The 22060-nt window shown below is 29.6% G+C and overlaps 1 protein-coding gene across 1 annotated transcript in view; it reads left to right on the forward strand.

The window, feature by feature from the left end:
- Positions 1-22060, forward strand: part of LOC143236961 (uncharacterized) — a 98736-nt gene that overhangs the window by 27659 nt on the left and 49017 nt on the right. Inside the window, 14 exon segments of the mRNA XM_076475699.1 lie at positions 2156-2261; positions 2869-2898; positions 7904-7921; positions 9001-9093; positions 9375-9438; positions 11141-11239; positions 11710-11853; positions 12959-13173; positions 15528-15680; positions 17136-17306; positions 17647-17811; positions 19939-20053; positions 21352-21533; positions 21655-21776. Coding sequence (XP_076331814.1) covers positions 2156-2261; positions 2869-2898; positions 7904-7921; positions 9001-9093; positions 9375-9438; positions 11141-11239; positions 11710-11853; positions 12959-13173; positions 15528-15680; positions 17136-17306; positions 17647-17811; positions 19939-20053; positions 21352-21533; positions 21655-21776 — 1677 coding nt within the window.

Genomic DNA, 22060 nt, shown 5'->3' on the forward strand with positions numbered 1-22060 from the left:
AACATTTTCTGCTCAGGAACGAGAAAAAATTAAACTTTTGTAACATAGTGTTATTAGAAAGCCTTTCATACATTTGATTTTTATAGACTTTCAGTTGACTTCAATCTGGAGTTAGCTATATGTTACAATTATTAGCAAATCAAATGAGGCTCTGAGCATACAATGAACATTAACAGAACTCACAGTATGGTTGTTACTGCTCTTCATTATATAAGCTACGACTTGGCATGTAAAAACTTTCAATAATATTAGCATAATTTTAAGAATGTTCAAAGTTGACCATAAGTAGGAGGTAGAACCAGGGTTTGCAGTCAGTACTGCTACAAGTTTATAATATATAATGAAAATAATATCTGTAAAAACATGTTCCATCTTTGAGTTTTAATCAAACGCCTCTTTTGGTATTTCATCTTCATTTTGACAGAATTATAAATGTTTGATATAGTAATTTTAAAATCAATACTTCAGTCGATAAGTGACCCTCATCGTGAAAATCAGCAATAGCAAGAAATATGGAAGCTGGTATGTCCTGGACGAGAACATGAATGCGACTACTTATATGTTCGGTAGGTGCATGGGTGATTAACACTTGGCATGCAAACAAGTTAAACTGTATATATTACGACATTTCAGTGAGTTACATTCAAAATGTATTTAAACTACTCATTTATCATATGTGAACAAACTTGACATCAAACTATAAATAATAAACCAAATTTTAGTATTATATAAACATTAAATTCTTACTTGCATTAGAAAATGTTTTTTTTTAACCCTTAAATTCCCTTAGTGTGAGAATTGTGATATTTGATCTTGAGCCCTCTCATCTTATGGATTTTATTACACCCGAAAAAACTATGAAATATAACATGAAATATTCTCTATAATTTGGCCATGGATATTTTGAAGCTATATTTTTATATTATTCAGAACCTTATGAGGCTAAAGAGTAGCGAATAAAAATTCAGAAACCACTTTTCACGTCTTACTTACATGCTAAAATTTACTATTTCCTAATGTATTTTTTCAGAAGAGACTCCCATTAATTTATAGCCAATAGGAAACATAGATTTCAACTGATTAATTGATAGTCGTCATACCACATGAACTGACAGATAATTGACAATCTAGGTTGATGTTTTTAAAAAAAAGTTCTTGCAAAAACACACTGGGAGGAATAATTGAATTTCTGACTGCTCAAGTCACATGCTTAGAAATGGTTGAGTAAAGGTTAATATTAGTTCTACCCACCTTTTGCAATAGTACCAGGTTGCTAGTAATGGTGCCGGTACTAGCAACGTGGTACCATTGCAATACATGGGTAGAACTAATATCTTATTTCTGAAACAATGCATCACCACACAGCTACCTATTTTTTAGATAACATTAACATATCTTTCAGGTATTCATTCGAAGTTTTTAAAGTTTATTTAAGTAAAGATTTGTTTTTAGTTTATGTATGGTAAAAGAATGTTTTGGGAGTTTGTGCGTTAACTGACGTTACTCTTATCGGTAATCACTTTTCTCAGTATGAAATTTCTATTATTTACGTTTCACTACTGATTTAAAAGTGAGGAACCAGTTGATCATTGCTTTTTTATTTCATATGCTGAAGTCTATTAGCGAATAATCAAATGCACATATCGCTCATTATTTGTATACATCATACACAAATCACTTAAATTCTTACCACCTGCCTTATGAGAAAACTTAGCTTCAAAAGCATCAGCCACTAGTACAAAACTCGACATTCAAGTTTTTTTGCTGATGATTAGCTTTATATTGTACAAGAAACAATGTTTGCTTTTGAGATAAATATGTAACACCTGCATATGCTGAAATGTAACGTAATTTTTTAACAACTGAAATATGAAGAAAAGGAGCAATGCCTTTAGGACATCTGTATCTATGTAACACTCTATAGACTTTATCATATAGCTCAACATTAATGGTGGAAGAACAAATCTGCAATAAATGCATTTTACAGGATTAAGATCAATATCCTTTGTCTATGACTGTTGAGTTACGACATCGTATTTTGACTTGTAGTAGTTGATTAGACCTAAGGTAAGTAGTAAGTGCTTATGAGATTTCTATTGTTTAACAGTCCACTAAGCAATAACAAAGTTTAACAAACTTCTCTGTGTTCTTGAAGTGGAGAATCTGGAGCTGGAAAGACGGAAAACACAAAAAAAGTAATCCAGTACTTGGCATACATTGCTTCTTACAAAACAAAAACTAGTACATCTTCTGGACATTCTGTAAGTAGCTTTTATTATATTAATGTTATCCATATTGATAAATCATGTTACATTTAATGTATGCTTTGTTTTATATTCATACTGATCATTTATTATCATAATCCTGAACAGTACAGTTTAATTACACTAATCCATTTCTTTTGATTTGGCTTGTAATTAAACGTGTTATCTAAACTCTCGATTTATGTGTAGTTCATATACGTTTCTGAAATATTTCTCTTATTTAACTTGCAGTATTATAATATTTTTAAGCATTTAAATCTCAATGATTTCATTCAGAAGGTAGAGCTTAATGATGGATAGCTTACAACTGGAAGTTGTTAAATTGTACAACTTTGGAAGTGAATAAAAATGTTTAATTGCTAGTTTGCCAGAAAAATTGGCCATTGTAAGAACTATCACTAACACACTGACCAATATTTAATTGGTAATGCTGATTGTACTTCACTATTGTAAAGTATATGTTCATGTACGACAGTGTTTTAAAAGTATAGTAAATATACGAAATACATTAGCTTTTTTGTTTTGTTTTTGTTTAATGATGCCAAATTGTGTCTTATGTAATAATTAACATGTATTTTTCACTGAGCTGGATATTTCTTTACAGGTCATTCCACCCTCTGAAGGATTTAAACAGGTAACATGAAAGGTTTTGGAACTTGAAGTTTTATGAAGAAAATTAAAAACTTTTATTAACGGTTTGGGGTCACCATTAAATATGAAATTTAAGTCGATAAAAAAAAAAATAGTCTTAACTTGAAAGAGAGTCAGAGAAGGTGATAAGTGTATGATTTTTCAAATTTAGCATGAAGGTGTTTAATAGGTATTTAGAGGAGAATGGTCTTTTGCATGAAAATGAAGATTTCTTTGCATTTTGTCACTTTTCAAGGTTGTATCTTGTTCTTATATTTGTGAAAAATAAGTTGACTGTAATACACTTCTTTTTTGGGGAGGTGGCAGAAGACAGATATGCTAATTTACTTGCTTAATATTGATCCAAGTTCTAATAAAGAAAAAAATAAGTGGTAACTGATAAGTGATATAAACTGCTTTGCACTTTTCTCCCCAGGTTGAAATCAATGATTAAAAAATACTGAATATTTCACACTATTTTTAAAGTAACACTGAATCGTGCTGTAATATTTTATTTAGAATATTTTTCATCTGCAGGTGTGTTTCGTTTTGTTTTACTTGTGTAAAAGCAGTTACTTAAAGGCATGAGCAAGTTCTTTGTTGACATCTTTGTTTGAGTTGTAATAATAAGTTTATTTAAAGAATGCTTATAACTGCTAAGAATTACACCAATGTAAGAGTGTGAAAATTATTATTAAACCTTATTAAATAGTGTAGCATCTTAACTTTATATCATATTGTAATTCACAATAAGTTATTACAATATGTATGAAACTGTGGTATCTGAAATATTCTGTCCCTAATAACATAGTTTTACTCAAACTATCATAACATTATTTTGGGGAAACTGAATGCACTGGTATTTTATTGTATGTTTTTTGTAATACACATTTATTTTTGGCTGTTTGCATGTTTTGTTTTTGCATGGTAACCACTGTTTTCCTGTATTATTCCTTGCACCTGGAAGCATTATCCTTCAACAACAAACCTCATAGTAAGTACAGTAATATTTTAAAACTGTTTTGATATCATATACACAGGAAAAGACACCTAATTTGGAAGATAGGCATTGTAGTGTACCAATCAAGGTCAGGATATACACTGGCAGTCAAGAGACACCAAACCTTGAAATCAGATAGTATATCGTGTTGTTCTTAAAAGTTATTAATTCTTGAAAAGTATAAAATCGTGTCAGAAGGTAAATGTTATTACTTCAAAAACAGCAGTATTGTTGCTATCTATTATTTTATGTACTGACAATGAAAACTTCTTAACAGATTGTAAAAATTACTATCAGTAACCATTTTACTTTTATTAGTTTTAGAAGGATATGTGTTTTTAAGAGAGCACACAATCATTTAAGGAAATTAATCAATGAGATGCCAAATGGACTAACTACAGCTGTAATTTTTAACCTGTTGGTTAGGTTTGAGGATGTAAATGTAAACAAAGCCATTGTTATGCTACTCACTTTTAATGTATGATGTTAGATTATTTGATATTAGGTTATAAAGATAACTCTGCTAAAAGGAAAAGTACTTCTTATACTTTACCCTCAGTATTTAAGATATATAAAAATTTCCACAACAATTTTAAAAATTTATATTGAAGTTACGAATATTGGAATGGTTATAAGGTGCATGTTGATGTTAATATAAGGTTTATGGAAAAACTATCTAGAATGTTCCATCCTCTAGACTAAGTTAAAACTATTAAATAACAAAAATATAGTAATAATAAAAGAATCTCAAAGCCAGCCTTTATCATTCATATAATTATCAAGCTTTCTCCTAATCTCACTTAGATTTACCAATCTTAAAAACCTGTTTGAAAAATAAAACTGGCTTAGCTGAAGATGACTCCTACCTTGCCATAATTTACATTTTTGTTGTTTAGTCCTACCACTCTTACTATTAAGTATGAAGATGATGTATCCCTACTCTCAATTCCCTTAACAATCTTAAACATTCGAGTCGTATCTCATCTAACTCTTCTTATTCAAGAGAAACAAAATTCAGAGATCTTAACCTCTTTTTATATGACAACCATTCCATTCCAGACACCATTCTAACTACCCTTCTGTTAACCCTCTCCAACATTTCAGTGTCCTTCCTAAGGTAAGGCCTCAAAATTGAACACAGTACATAACACAGTTGTAACCTTTTTCAAATTATATTCAGTATTTCTGTAGATGCAACTTAAAATCCTATTTGCCCAGCCACTAGCAACAGTAAACTGCTTGAATGGCTATTGTACTTTGGAGCACTTCACAAAATGCCCTAATAGCAGTGAGTAGAATATAAAAATCTCTTAATGCTATAGTGAATTTATGCAACAGTTGGAGGGTAATTTTTAGCTCAACCAAAACAATAGGAATTATATTTTAGTATAGCCTTAATAAATTTATTTAATAACTTAACTCAATTTAAATGGTACCAAAATGAAGTTATGCCCCACAGCTAAGTTTTGAGGCATAACCTTTACTAGTTACCTTACATGGGCTGAACATTTAAAGTATGTTCAGAAATCCATCAGCAAATATTTTGCACAGTTAAGGTTAATTGCACAAAGAAAAAAAATGTTGTGAAACACAAACAATAGTAATCTACTCAGCTTATATAAAGTATGGGTGCCAAGCCACCTTTATACTTTTATATGTTCAGCAGAATTAATAACAACTTCAATAGAACAGAGTTCTTAAACTAACCTTAAGCCTTTCAAAATTTACCACCATGAGTTACTTACACACAGGCAGTACACAAACAGTAAATAAAAGACTAACACCTCTAACATTGAAATACTCTAATGAAACAGAAAAAAATAAACCCAGTTAACTACCACTCTTCACACAATGACAAATGCATCATACAAAACAGTGTACACATACAACAAATTCTTAGCCACTAAACAAATTTGAAAACACCTCAAAGTTTCCCTATTACATCAAACATGCATGCCCTTTCAGCCATGGAGGTATTATAATGTAATGGTCAAACCCACTATTTGTTGGTAAGAGTAGCACAAGAGTTAATGGTGGGTGGTGATAACTAATTGTATTCCTTCTATCACAGGTAGTTTTTGTGTAACAAATGTTTTGTTTACACTTAATGTACTTAAATTCTGTTAATTCAGCCAACATTTCTTCAGACATCCTTTCTGATGTTCTAATTTCCTATTTGGTGAACTTCCTTTGTTTTCTATAATCTTCTAAATCTCCTGTATTACCAGTTCATTTAAATTTCTTAAATTTGTGATACTATTTTTAATTTTATCCCTTATACCCTTTGTGAGCCAACCTGGGTTTTTACTTGCAACCACCATTTTTTTTTCTGAAAAGAATAAGCTCATTTTGAATATTTAAAATTTTATCTTTAAATATTTTCTACATTTGATTATGGTTTCCAAATAACTGCCCAATTTGCAACAGATAATTCTTGTTACCTCACTTTTGTAGGTTTGTAAAAAAATCTACAAACCACAAAACTAAACACTTATGGAACTAATAAAAAATTATTATATAAACTCCAACTGTAGACTTAAAAAAATGAAGGAAGAAAATGTGGAATAAAAGTGCTTTTTCCTAGCCTTTCAAGCAATTTTTGTCTGAAACCACAAAGTATCTTTACATCAAAACTATAAATGTTTCTATAAAAGTTTTCTATTTTCATATTTCTCTTGCCATTTTTTGTTTTGTTTTTATATGCTAAAGTCAGTTTTGATGCAAGATTATTCTAATAATAATTTGAACTACAAGGAATCAAGTAATAGCTAACTGTATTTTGTAGGTTTGATTGTTCTTATGGGTACCTTGATAGCTCTTTTTTTTATGATTTCGTTTATTTATAACAGGAGGTGTAGAATTCTACAGATTTCATCTTCAGTAACTAAAGCAAAAATGTAAAGAATTGCATCATTCCTAAGTAAATAACTAAAATGCATTGCTATATTAACAATAATTTCTCCAAAAGGGGACTGCAAGTTTTCTGGAGAGTTACTTATTTAAACTACTTGCACTATTATATAGCAATGTGTTGTCTGCCAGTCAATCAGTAATCACTAAAAGGAAGTTACATTTGTATTGTCATATGTCAGTAAAGCACGCACATGCCATGAATCGTGAGGAGAATCTGCATATGTATATCTAGTTTAATCAAAATTAAAACATGAAGATAATAGACACATAACAACAGAAATTAAAGAATGTATGGGATAACTACCTGACTATCAACTGTACCTAAACTCATTGTATACTCTTATCTTCTATACATTGGTAAATGCAGCTTAATTTTAAAAAAGTCAAATTAAATGCATAATTCATCATTACTACTCCAAGTTAAATCCAGATTAGTTTTAAATCCATATCATTCATTTTGGACTTTTTCTGTACTAAAGACCTTCTCCCAATTTCTCTTTGTTAATGACTTGTATCTCTTTACATGTTTGGAGACTGTAAGGCTTCCTGTATTGGTAAAACCAAATGCTATTTAATAGTTAGAATTGATGAACATATGGGACTTTCTATGAAAATGAAAAAAAAAAAAAAAAAGTAACCCATGTACTTCTGCAACATGCCAACATAGTGAAGAAACAGGACAGGAAATCAACATATCAAATTTCAATATTCTTTGCAAGCCCACCAATGAACTGGAATTACTCATTAAAGAAAAACCCTTCACATCAAACAACATTATTCAACCCTGAATAACGTGCAATCTTCGTTTAAATTGCACATTCATTATTATGTACAGCATTTCTGTTGATAATCATATATTTTCTATGCGTTTTATTTTTGATTAAAGTACCACTGATGTAGCAATGTATTTTTACCTACTTACTTAGGAATGTTGTAATTCTTTATATCTTTGTTTAGATACTGAAGATGAAATGTGTAGAATTCTCAGCTTTATGTTTAATATACTTCTTCATTTTACATGCAGTTTTCTTATATATTCATTTATAATTTTCTCCTTAATAACAACCTATGAATGTTTTCCCCTTCATGCTTACAGGCTCATCTAGTTTGTGGGGTAGGTAAACTTGTGTTTTCAGAAAGTATAACATCATAAGTACTACTCTAGTATACCTTTTAAAACACGAGGTATCTTATGTAGCTGTAGTCGTATACATGTGTTTGATTTATAACCATGAGTGTTGATATTTCTATCTCCATATTTTGTTATATAAATTATGACTGTTAAAATCTCAGCATGCTCCCTTAAGTGCTTAACTGTTACCACATATTTTATAAGTTTTCATGACTATGAAACTGTAAGTATCATTGTTATTATGAATTGATTTTATTCTATAAAGTACAATAATTATTGAATTATGTATGGAGCTGGGTAATTAACTAATTTGATAATTAATTAATAGCCAGTTTCATTAATTAGTTGCTTTCACATGAGGCTTGGATAGTTGGAATAATCAAATATACTTATAAATGGAAACACTAATTTTCATTAATTCATTATTTTTATGAGTCATGACACTAACAGTTGAGCTAAAAACCTTGAATTAACAAAAAATAATAGTGAGAAATCATAATGACAATATTTTAATTACTTGGATGGTTTGAATAATAGAAATATTAATTATCAGAAACAAATTATACTCAATTACTTTTTTGGCATTATACTATTTAATAGTAATATTGATTAACTGATTATCTTGCATGGCACAAATGATAAATAGAGCATCTGTATATGAAGTCTGTAACACTTCAGTATATACTTAAAGGTATTACATTAAAACATATAAATAGCCATATTAACTTTTTTTTATTATTTTCTGTCATAATACCGTGACAACTTAGTTGCTTACAATAACTGTTGGTAACCACTGCTAAATATGTGTGAATACAAATGTTATGCTTTTTAGGTAGATATGAAATTAATTGTATTTGTGTCACTTAAATACAAACTTTGAGGTTACAGACTTAATAATTGCACTTGTTCTGTGTATGTGTATCCTAATAATTAAAGCCCTAATTAGGATTAAGCCTTATTTTTCTGAGTTGATAAACAAGTAACCTGTATAGGAAAATGTGTACCTGCTGTCTCTCTCTAGTATTTATAACTGTTTGCATGAATACTATTTTATTCATCAGGGGGAGTTGGAGAAACAACTTTTGCAAGCTAACCCTATTTTAGAAGCTTTTGGAAATGCCAAAACTGTGAAAAATGATAATTCTTCTCGTTTTGTAAGTATCACTTGTAAAACACATATAATGATTTAGTTTTCAAAATCCATATAAGCAAACCTAATGAGAAATAAAAGGTATTAGTTTAAACATTTTGACTGTTTTTACTGTTACATTGAAGAAAAATAACTTCCATTGCAAATGATGATATTCAACATAGATGCTAACTTGAAATAAAATTTTTGTTAATAATATAGAAAACATTTATTTTAAGATTATAAGCACTTGATAAAAAGTTGTTGTTTCTTGTCACTTTTAATGTGTGTATTTGATATTTTCAGGGAAAGTTTATTCGTATCAATTTTGATGCTTCAGGGTTTATTGCTGGTGCCAACATTGAAACCTGTATCCTTTGGGTTTACCCTATTTTTGTTCTTATCAATCATGTACACAAGCCTGCATTGCAATCAGAATTTTGCTTTAATCTGTGGCTAAAGTAATAATGTTCTGGTACTGTATTGTAAATAATTGCATCAAAACTATGGTACTTTTACAAATTCACTAGTCAGGTTACCCCTCTTATATGTCGGAGAGCATTTGGTCATATGGAATAAAATTATGTTCTAATGTATGGTTCTTGCTTATTATTTACTCCTTTTTCTTTCACATTTCTGATAGGGCTCAAAATTAATGATAACAAACAATAACACTGTTGGTTAGTTTTACAAAGCACTAGGTACAATTGCTGGTACACATTTCAAAAGGAAGATTTCCAGATTCTTACTGTTAACCATTTATATTGTAATATTATGAGCACATGGAAGGTTAATTGCTATAACTTGATTGATAATATTGTTTCATTTGCCGGTTCTTCAATTCCTACTTGAGATGGTTAAAATAGCCAGGCTGCTGCCTGGCTATTTTGATTTATTACGAAGGCAAATAACAAGTAAAACAGTCACCTAGACTCACACCATCTGGCCCATGTAATGCACGTTTGCCAGCAGTGTGGTTAAAAATACTGGTATAAGTGGTTACTTATTGTAGGTAATAATGAAATAGAAATTCTGTAAATTTAACTGCAAGTTTTATTTTTCACATTTCTCTTAATTTATTTTTGTTCAGTACAAACAAATTAGACATACTGACTTTAATTCTTTACCAGCTTTTAGTGTTTAAAGAACTTTGAATCGTAATGTACTTTTTTTACTATATGATGTCTGTAAGCATTAGAGTGCTTATAGAGTAGACTGTTGATTTAGACATTTGTGGCCTAGGTACACCAGTTTCTACACAAGCTGAGTAATTTTTTTATTAGTAAGACATGTTGTAAAAGTCACTTAAATATTCAATAGTATTTAAAAAGAAAATACAACACAGAAGATTTATATTTATAAATAGGATGTAGACATTTTTGTTAACATTTAATAATGAAATAATTATGACACAACTGTAGTTACATTTAGAAATAATAATTTTTGCTAGTATCAGTCCAAATTAGGAAAAAATATTAAGTAGTTTAACCATTTGCTAGTGCCTTAAACATTAATTTTGTGTTTCATTTACACTGCTTCTACTACAACTATATTTTGCACTCATTTGGAGTTCACAAGGCACTGGTTGTCATATTTTAAAAGCAGCACCTAAAACAGTTCTACCAGTCTGTGATGATTCGGGTCTGTATACATTCTTCTTTTATTAAGAAATTGAGCCATATTAAATTATGGTGATAATTTCCAGTTGAATTACAATAACTTTATATCTAATATATCTGTTCAACATATTGTAATAGTGCTAACAGATCACAAGAATTTGGATATCTTTTGAGTTTGAAACATGTTTGTTAGAAACATTTTTAAAATCCTAGTCTTCAGCAAAAGTGTATACTCTGCAATTATGAACGATCTGTGTATTAAGGTAATATTTCAAAAGCTGTCAGTTAGCTGTTTTTATTAAACATGGCTGTTCTAAAATAATTTTCAGCAGTACCTTTCTAAGAGTTTAATATCTTTTAACAAATGAGTGTTGTTTTTTTTGTAATTTATAAATATAATATATTTTAGGTAAAACTTGTTGTAAACAAAATTTCCCTAAATGAACTCAACAGATTTATTAGAAAAATCACGTGCAATTCGCCAGGCAACTAATGAACGCTCTTTCCATATTTTCTACCAGTTTGTAACTGGAGCTTCTACAGAACAAAGAAGTAAGCTTATTATAAGTTTTAATATCTTTAGTATTAAGCAACTCATTTTTCAGTGACCCTACCCTAGTGGCACAGCTGTGTGTCTGTGGACTTACAATACTAAAAATGAGGTTTCAATACCTGTTATGGGCAGGCAGAGCACATATAGCTCATTGTGCAGCTTTATATTTAACTTCAAAAATAAATACTCTTGAGTATCATTTAAATTTTAATTCTGAATCTTTGTTATTTTTCATTACTTTTTGTAGTTAACTCCTTTCTTATGGAAAAAAAATTCATTGTTTTGTTCATAAACTTGCAATTTTTTTAGCATATAATTAAATAGCCTGATACATGAATTTTTATAGAGGTTTCTGTATTAAAAAAACATATATATATATATATATATATATATATTTTTCAAAGTAAAATATAACTTTCTTTACCCTGTACATCATACATCCTTTTATGTAAACATTGTGCTTTTTCAGAAGAGTTTCTTCTTGAGGATTTAAAGAGTTACACATTCCTAACACAAGGGAATGTACCTGTAGCTGGTGTTGATGACTTGCAAGAATTTAAAAACACACTAGCAGCTATGGAGATCATGGGGTTCACTCCAGATGATGTCAGTGGTAAGTGTATAACCATTGATCTCTTTACTACGGCAGCTGTGTTTATTCTTTATGTGTAACATTTTCTTTGCAAGTTCTAATATAATGTTACAGTGTAATACCTGTGAAAGCTATTAGTAGTCAAATGGCTTTTGTCATGTGATTTACACAGCATATAACCGTATGAGAGCTTTGTGATACCCTTAGGATGAATTATATGCATAGTGAAGGCAAATACCTGTGCAAGGACATATAAAAATAAAGTTGGTATTTGCCAAATATTCTATGGCAAATTGCACACATAGGAGCTATGGCATAATACAGCAAAAGTTGAAACACAAACCAACAAAGTAAAATTTACATCTGCTTTAAGGGAATAACAAGTTTATATAGCATGTTTTGACCTTTCCTGTCTTCTTTGGTCTACCTTTTGTTTGAACAAAAATGGACAGAATAAGACCCATGCTAGTGTCAAGGGTCCTTGTATTGATCCATATAAACTTTTCTTATAGTGGATTTAAATTTTAGGTTACTTTGTACTCTTCAGTGTACTTGTCTACTGCTATAGTGTAGCTAGTTCTTCTAATGCTTATCTATTTAATGACCAGTGATCCCAAATGAGTGCATAAACATCAAGGAAGAATAAGGGTACTTGCTGTAATGTCTCAAGTGAACAATGTTTTCCTCAGCCTTGCATTCATTTCTTTAAAGTAATTAATTTTTGTTTATATTCTATTTTACTTGGGTCATTTTCTTGTCCCCTGGAGGAAAAGTTTACAAACTTGCAATGCTGAACTTTGGGATTTGATTCTCCTCAGTGGACACGAGAGATAGCTCAATGTGACCTTCAAAACAAACAGTTGGTAGCTTTTTTAAAATTAGTTTACCTTTAGAGTTATTTTCCAAGGCACCTTTAATCAGATAAGCCTCATAAAACATAACACGAAAGGTAAACTAATTTTTCATATAATTTTTGAAAATATATAGAACAAAAATGTCTACTATCATTCAACTAATAATGATCTTCAGAAGGATAAATATTTCTAAAAGTGAAAAAAATGCTACTGCTCCAGAGTTTATCTTTTGGTGTATGATTGATACTAACATTTTTTTGCTTGTACTATAGGCATCTTTCGGTTGGTATCTGCAGTGATGTTATTTGGCAACATGAATTTTCAGCAAGAAAGAAACTCTGATCAAGCCACTCTTCCAGATAATACTGTTGCACAAAAGATAAGTCATCTGCTTGGTCTCAACGTTACAGAAATGACCAAAGCTTTTCTCAAACCTCGTCTCAAGGTTGGAAGAGACTATGTTACCAAAGCTCAGACAAAAGAACAGGTGATTGTGTGTGTAGTTAAAACTCAGGCACACTGAACTGAATATAATAATATTTAAACTAATAAATAAAAGTTAATAGTAATAAAAACTCTCAAACATTTCACTTTTCACTCAACATAAGACAGTATCAAATTTCAAAATCACACAAAAGTCAGATTATTTATGCTTGTGAGAATCTTGATATATCAGATACACTTATCATAATTATGGAGTTCATCCCAGTTTTATACTTATGTCTTTTTTACACTTTGACAAAGTATGAATGAACTTTATGCATCAAAATAACATTAATGATAAGGATTACATTAAAATCATATTCATTCTTGAGAAGTTGTTTGATAAATGTAAATTTAGAGGCAGTTGAGTCTCATTATGAAAGTGATTATTAACATTAAAAATCCTTTACATTTGGTACCTGCAGCATTCATTATCTGCCTTATATCACTAGAGATACTTGAAAAATATCTATAGCATAGATGGCAGTTTTTATGTAGTCAAGCTGTTATCATTTAATGACTGCTTAAAATTTTTCTTGATTTTATGTCATAAAATTAAGAAAAATTTTATTATATAAATTTTTAATTTTAAAATTATTTCAAAATTAACTAGAAATCGACAAAATCACCTTTTTAAAGTATAAAATTGCACTTTTTTTCACCAATGACGTAAGCAAAATATCATATTAAACAACTAACCTCCCATCCTATAAAGAAATAATTTAAAGCTAGCACCTATAATTCAAATACTTATAAAGCTTTTCCCTAAATTAACAGCATCCACCACTTCCAAGGGAAACGCTTTCCATAAGCCAACCACTATATTAGAAAAATTAAGTTGTATTATCTGAAGATGACTTCTTCCCTGCCAAAATTTGTGTCCTTTAATATTACTGTTTTTACCAGACATTTGAAACACATTATGCACCAAAATATAAATTCATTTAATAGTATTAAACACATCAATCAGATTCCTTCTAATTCTTTTTCAAGAGAAAACAAGTTGAGATTTTTAACCTACCCTCATATGATAACATGTTTCTCGTAACCATCATCCAAACTGTTTCAAACAATTCAATGTCCTTTTAGGTAAGGAACCCATGACTGAACACAACACTCCAAATGAAGCCTAACCAATGATCTATAACCATTTTAAACTTGTATTTAGTATTTCTGTAAACAAATATTTCAAGGGAGACAAACTGACATAAGATAATGTAACAAACCTCTGGTGTGAAACAACATATTATCATTTGTAAGGTCTAGCTTTCTCCTCAGGAATAATTGAAGAATATGGGGTATTAAAATAGATATACCAACCATGAATTTAAGACAAAACAGAAACTCCATAATAAGGTGTAATATAAACCCGTGATACAAGAAAATATGTTGAAGAGACTGAAAAAGCAAAGAATAAACTTCTCTAATATAAGATAAGGCATATTTTATATAGTGTTTGGCTGAATAACTGAACCATCCACTATTTTCTGTGTTCTTTATTTTATCCATAACTTTTACACCTTCAAAATTTTGTTTATTCTCTGAAAAACTTAACAAAGAAAATTTCAGGTTACTTCTAAATTATAGATTACTTTATGTGCAAGAATAATCTTGTACCTTAATTCTTAATTTTGTATTTTGTAGAAATTTTATAATGGAGGTAATTTACATTATTTTCAAGATGGTTTTCTTTATTTATTTTCATTTGTATTACACCCAAAACTCTATTGTAGTATTAATTTCGGAAGAACTTAGATCTTCAATTTGACCTTTGGCCCAAACTTTGAATCATATTTTTGATTCATGATAGTTGACTCAAATTTTCTGAAAATATTTATTTACTGTTTGATATACATTAAACACAGATGTTTTTGTTTCTATATGAACTGATGACCAATATGTAATACAGTACAAACAAGTACATGAATTTCCAGTATACTTACAAGAATTGCATTCAACTAAATAGTTTAAAAAGCTTACAATATCTCGTACTTTACAGCACCTTTTTAATTGTTTAGTGACTCAAATAAAAACATGAAAGTTGGCTTTCTGCTTCTTCCTTTAACGTGGTAATAGATAATTTGTTTCTTTCTAATTTTGTTTCATATTTATTTACATGGCATAATAACTCAAAGTAGTGTAAAAACATTAAACTAAGCAACATGCATTAAGTTTTGAGAAAATGTATATGCACAGAGGGCAAATTACCTAATGTATTTTAATGAGTCATATTTTTGTTTCAATAATTAATACTCTTTAAAATGTATGAAAATAAAACCTAAACTAAATTATTTACTTATTTACTAAATTTACTAAATTATTTAATTATTTACAAATAAAACATGTTTTATTTGTAAGGTGGAGTTTGCTGTGGAAGCCATTGCCAAAGCTTGTTATGAAAGAATGTTTCGTTGGATAGTTCATCGTATCAACCGCTCCTTGGATCGATCGAAACGTCAGGGAGCTTCATTCATTGGGATCCTAGATATTGCTGGATTTGAAATCTTTCAGGTGAGCTTTTCTATTATTTTTCTTATTTATATAAACCAAGAGAGCAAATTTATCACCATTATTGTCTTTTCCCTCCAGGCTTCAAGTAGTCCATAGAGCAGCAGTGAAGTCTCTCCATTGTGTTTGGTCGTCTGCCCATTTTTCAACCTATGCTTTCTACATGCCTTTAGTTCTCGTATCCCTCATTATTTTCTGTGCCAAATATATTTCTATCTTTCATATGGCCTCCAGCTCATTGTTTGTCTTGGCAATCTGTTCTCCTTTATTCTTAGAACATGCCCATAGTATTTCCACCTAAACAACTTGAGCTTTTTTGTGAGTGACTGTTGTCTGTTTCTTTCCCTTAATATTCCTTCACTTATGATCAAGTCATATGATCTTTATTATGTTTCATAAACTGTTACTCTCAAAATATCTCCAATTTAGAATCAGTTCGTTCTAATCTTTTTTATGTCTCAAAAATTATATAACAAAACTGAAAAACACAAGATGTTAAACAACTTAAATATTATTTAATAGATAAACCCTCTGTAATTCAATATTCCGTTCTGTTTACTAAAACAACCTTATTTTTTTCCTGATCTTATCCTTACTTCCTTGTGTATATCTCCATCAACACTAACCATATTACTAAGATATGTAAATGTTTTCACATCATCAGTTACCCTTCCATCCACAATAACCTGATCCAATCATTTGTCTTTAACCTCATCAGTTTTCCATGACGACAAGAAAATCCACTTGGATAGAAAATTATATATTTAAAAATGGCTGGTATGGGGCCATACCAGCCATTTTTAAATATATAATCCTCATCATTTTATCTTACCATTGCTAATAGATAAACCAAATTCATGTGCATCAATCATTCTAACCACTGTTTACAAGTCAATGCACAAGTAGCATATATCATCAGCATATTCCAACACAATTCTACTCCAGTTGCTACAAATTAATAAATAATATATATTAATGGAGATTATTTTATTTATACTGAACTGTAATACTGTTTGTTTTAGAATTTTTTTGTGTATGTGTGCATATTCAGGTAAGGTATTTAAGATAAAGGACCTTAAGGTGGTAAATGTTTTATTGTAAAGACTTAATTTTTCTCAAAACAATAAAGAATATTTGTTGTCAGCATTTAAAAGAATTAGCATTTTAGCAAATTATGAAAAAGTGTACAAAGATTTTAATTTATATTAGCTTTTGATATTTTGAGAATAGCACATTAAACAATAAAGATGTCTCAAGTAATTTTTGTAATAACCATACAAAATTCTGTTTTGTCTTGTTGAAAAAACATTTACTCCCAGTTTAAAACATGGTTTTGTAGTTAACTACATAAATTTTTAAAATGTATGTTTAAAGAATTTGGATAATATGTATAAATGTATCTCTCTATAACTATTACTATAAAGTTTTCAAGATTTGAATGATACAATTTTTCAACAGCTTAATTCATTTGAGCAATTGTGTATCAACTTCACCAATGAGAAACTGCAGCAACTGTTTAACCACACCATGTTTATCTTGGAACAAGAAGAATACCAAAGAGAAGGGATTGAATGGAAGTTCATTGATTTTGGTTTGGATCTTCAACCCACAATTGACCTCATTGAAAAGGTAACCATAGAAATAGAATATATTCAGTCTGGGGACATAGCATAAATTTATACTAACAATTTGTGTTTGATAATTTAATGCACGTTTGATTCAGATATTAAGTTTTTAATCTTTTGGCATTTACGTTTTCAAATATCTACTTTTGTAATATTAGAAATATTTATTATAAACTGCCATGCAGTTTTTGAAGATTGGATTTTTATGCTGATATATTGTTACTTACATTTTCTTGGAATTAATATTTAATGTACTTTGGTTTTATTGAGTAATAATGAGTGTATATTGTCTTTAAGTGGTGGCTGTTGTCCTAATAAACCGATAACTTTATTATTCTTTACAGCCAATGGGTATTATAGCACTTCTAGATGAAGAGTGTCTATTTCCTAAAGCAACAGATAAAACCCTTGTGGAGAAACTAACCAATACCCACAATGAACACCCCAAGTTCATCAAATCTGACTTCAGAGAGTCATCAGATTTCAGTATTATACATTATGCTGGAAAGGTGTGAATATACTCGTTACATTTTCAGTATTTTGGTGTTTAGCACTTGGAATTTCTGAAACAAGGAATTGTATTTATTTTATCTTTTAGAAGATATCAATTTAGTTACTTGAAATTGAAACTTGTTAATCAGATAGTCCATTTTGTTTTATTTAACAATTATGTCGAGTTAAACTTCTATATGAATCCATTTAAACACTATGGTTTTATGTTATTTAGTCTTTTTTCTAAAACAAACTTGTATTGTAGGATACTAATCTCACCTTTAAAACTTCATCTGTTAAATTTTGAAATATTTTTACATGAAGCTTCTTTGACAGAATATGTACAGATACAAATTAAATTCTTAAAGTTAAATGTCTTTCCCAAAACAGGCAAAGATACCACTATGCACATTGTATAATTGTTTGTTTTTTTAATTTAATCAGACTAATCATATAACATGCTTCAATAAACGACTGAACAAAGCTCCTTCCTTCATCTCTACTATGTGCAGTTGAGCCTGTGTGAAACATGTTAGACTGCCTGTTCTTAACATTTTCTGTAGCCTGGTTATCATGAAAATATAGATTCTTCACTTCATTTCTTCTGAATTCTTCATATGAATAACTACATATTACACTTTCAACATCACTAGTATTACACTCCTTTATCTAATCATTTTGCACTTAATATTTCTGTGTTGTTCAGTGGCTTTGGTTTTGTGTTTCATTTCTGTAGTAGTAGTAGTTTTCAATTATGTTTATTCCTGAACCATCTGTCCAACTTTAATTGGTGGTTTTAAAGTTCTCATGTTTGTTTTCTTACCAAACTGGGGTAATATTGTTTTGCAAGTGCATTACTTGTTTCTGATACGTTATCAGTGCTACTCACTTCACTAAATCTAGATTCAAAAGAAAGTGTGATTGAGGCAGGTAATGAATATTTGAACCAAAAGAACTTCTTTATAAATGAGCTGCTGATGTCGACCTTAGTTTGTGACTGTGTTTATGAACTTGTGAGGTCATATCAGAAACTGAGGTAGGGGATTATGTATGAATATAATATTTTCATGTTGTATGAATACTTCTTAAGGCTGCTTGATTTAATTTAAGAATCAAACAAATAATGTCTCCAGCAGTTATTTGCTTGATTCTTACATTAAAGTTTCAATAGTTATGGTATTGCATAGATGCTGAAAACATGCAGCTTTAGAATGTAAGAAGGTGAAAAAATAGAATATTTATTCCCATTGCAAGCTATGTTACTTTCATGTTACTACAAGTTTTTTTATTCTTTGATTAACTCATTGAATCTGAGATTTTCAATCTTTTTCACAAATTCTGATCCCATTGTTGATCATGGTGTAAAGTTAGATACATTTCAGACAACATGTTCCACACTTTTCTATTATTTGTTTAATGCATAAAGTTCAAGATTCTTTGATATCTCACAATGTGCAAATTGAGTGTTGACCATTAACAAAGAGAATGTGGCATAAAGTTCACTTTCATACAAGATATCACATTTTTAAGAAATTTAACAATTAGTGATACCTTTTCTGCTAGGAAATTTCTGGGTCTAATAAATGTAATTTTATGGTTGAAGTATTACTACTTGCTTTTATCTCTGAAATAAAATACTAAATGAATAATCAATCTACTAGCATCAAGTGCCAATGCAGTGATCTAGTTAAATCATTTTAATTCCACCTGAAAAAAACTTTGCTTTGTGGAATAACAGAGAGCTCGCATAATTACTGGATTACAATTTCATGATTTTGTTTATAGTAAGTTTCTTGAATTTTAAATTGATCTTTTAGGATGTGTCGATGCATGTTAGTAATTACGTTTTTATCCTCAAACATACTTTTATACAGAAGTGTATGTATTTTTTAAATGAAAGTATAGGAATCAAAAATAACCTCAAATACAATTTTGAGAAAAATTTGCTGAAATAATTTTTTTTAATAAAAAATAAATTCTTTAGTGCAAAAAAAATTTTTTGATTCTTTCTGTCCAGGTTGAATTGCTCTTGTCATGCATGATGTATCATTTTAAAAAATAAGTAATGTATTTTTCTCTGTTGAATTATATGTGTATTATACTTATAAGCTTTATAATTGTGTGTTGTTTCCCTGTACAACCAGGTGGACTACCTTGCTGATCAGTGGCTCATGAAAAACATGGACCCCCTCAATGAAAATGTTGTTTCTTTACTGCAGAGTTCTCAAGACACATTCACCATCCAAATTTGGAAAGATGGTAGGTGAATAAAACTTAGTCATAAATAAATTGGTAATACAAGAAAGATAATTAAACTCGTGTGTCATTAGATAACTTAAAAGTTTTCTGAAATTGTAAGTTTAGTGTGTGATGTAGTTTGGATTTTTAGTAGTTTACAAAATGGGGTATGTCAACTTGTCTGGTAAGTACTTTAACTTAGAATGGTTTTAGTCTGTAGTTTTAAAAATTGTGATTCTATCTAATGTTACTTAAATATAATATATAACACTTCATTATAACTGTAGTGTACAAGAATAAATCAGTTATTGTTGTTTCATGGAGAGTAAGGGTATTATTACTAATTAGATTTATAAGCATGCAGTAATTCACATGAACTTTTAACGAGTGTAAGTAGTATTAGAGAAAATTATGTATTAAAACATCATTTCCATCTAGAGACTTCTTGTCCAAAGTTATCTTTTTCTGTGCTATCTATAGTCTATGTAAGTTTAGAAAATGAGTTATTTAATCTGTTCTGAAGTTTGATTAATTATGTGGTGTGTATGTGAATTCTACATCCTCACTGAAAAGTAAGTTTGGTTGTTAGTAAATGATAAATTGTTTGTTCAATCAATTTGTTTTGTAATCTGTAGTCAAAATCATGTTGTAATTAACACTAGTATAATGTATAATTAGATCTCTCACTGCAGTAAGGCATAATGTCCTATACTATTTTGCTAATTTTATTAAGTAATTTTAACTTTTTACTTGAGTTTTGCACATAAATATTATAAATGTACAAAACTAAAGTCTGCTAAAGGTAATCAAACAATACAGAATCCAGTCATTATCATAACAATAACTGGACTGACTTTCACATCACCATTTCATTTTACATAATATAGTTTATTATGTACATAAATATATAGAGATGAAATACTTCACTGGTGAAGTTGCATTAAACCAGTGTTTTAATATCAGACAAAAACATCAGTTCAGGAAAAGTACTTGTACACTCAGTAATGTATATCACTTGTATCAAAATATACTTCATCTCATAAAATTAGTGATGTTAATGTCTTGATCAAAATTAACCTGTTCTTAACTTTAGTCTTATACATGATGCTTTAATTTCCTATGTGCGAAAGTATGAGTTATCATCCACGTACAAAGAAGAATGTTTGGTTTCACTGTTAGTATTGTCTTTTATTTTGATGAAATTAAATCAGTAGATGAATTTTTTATTGTGTCACTGTGAACATCTGGTACATACTTCATCATGTTACAGAAGTTTATTTCTAGCTTATTAAAAAAACAAAAACTTTGTTTTATTGCAGCCGAGATTGTGGGACTGGGAGCTACTACAATGTGTGATACAGTTTTTGGAGCACGCACAAGAAAGGGAATGTTTCGAACAGTGGGGCAGCTTTACAAGGATCAGTTATCAAAGCTAATGGAGACTTTAAGAAACACTAATCCAAATTTTGTCCGATGTATCATTCCTAATCATGAGAAGAGAGTAAATGTCACCTTTTTTATGAAATTAACAAAATACCTGCATATAACTTTTAAATGTTACAGTATGTGTTATAATAGTAAAATGTTTGTTTTAATGAGTTGCTACTTGTCTTCTTATTTAGGCTGGGAAAATAGATTCACACCTTGTGCTTGATCAGTTACGATGTAATGGAGTACTTGAAGGTATTAGAATCTGTCGGCAAGGTTTTCCTAACAGAATCCCCTTTCAAGAATTTCGCCAAAGGTAAGACTAAACCTAATTTTATGACACTGCTTTTTCTGGTTGTAATATATTTTAAATTTAACACACAATAAACATAAAACTAACACAAGCACCATACTTAACAAAGAAATGCAATATTAAGTTCCACACATGATGTTACCTGCTGATGGTTAATAGCATAATAATTATATTTCTCAAATATGACAAAAACAATGAAAGTGTTTTCATTTATTGTTGTTAGCATTAAGCAGACTGAAATATCAGTTTCAAACAGTGAAACTTCATAGTATTCATATTTTGAAGGA

This window comes from Tachypleus tridentatus, chromosome 13 (assembly GCF_004210375.1).
Source record: "Tachypleus tridentatus isolate NWPU-2018 chromosome 13, ASM421037v1, whole genome shotgun sequence".
Taxonomy (NCBI): Eukaryota; Metazoa; Arthropoda; class Merostomata; order Xiphosura; family Limulidae; genus Tachypleus; species Tachypleus tridentatus.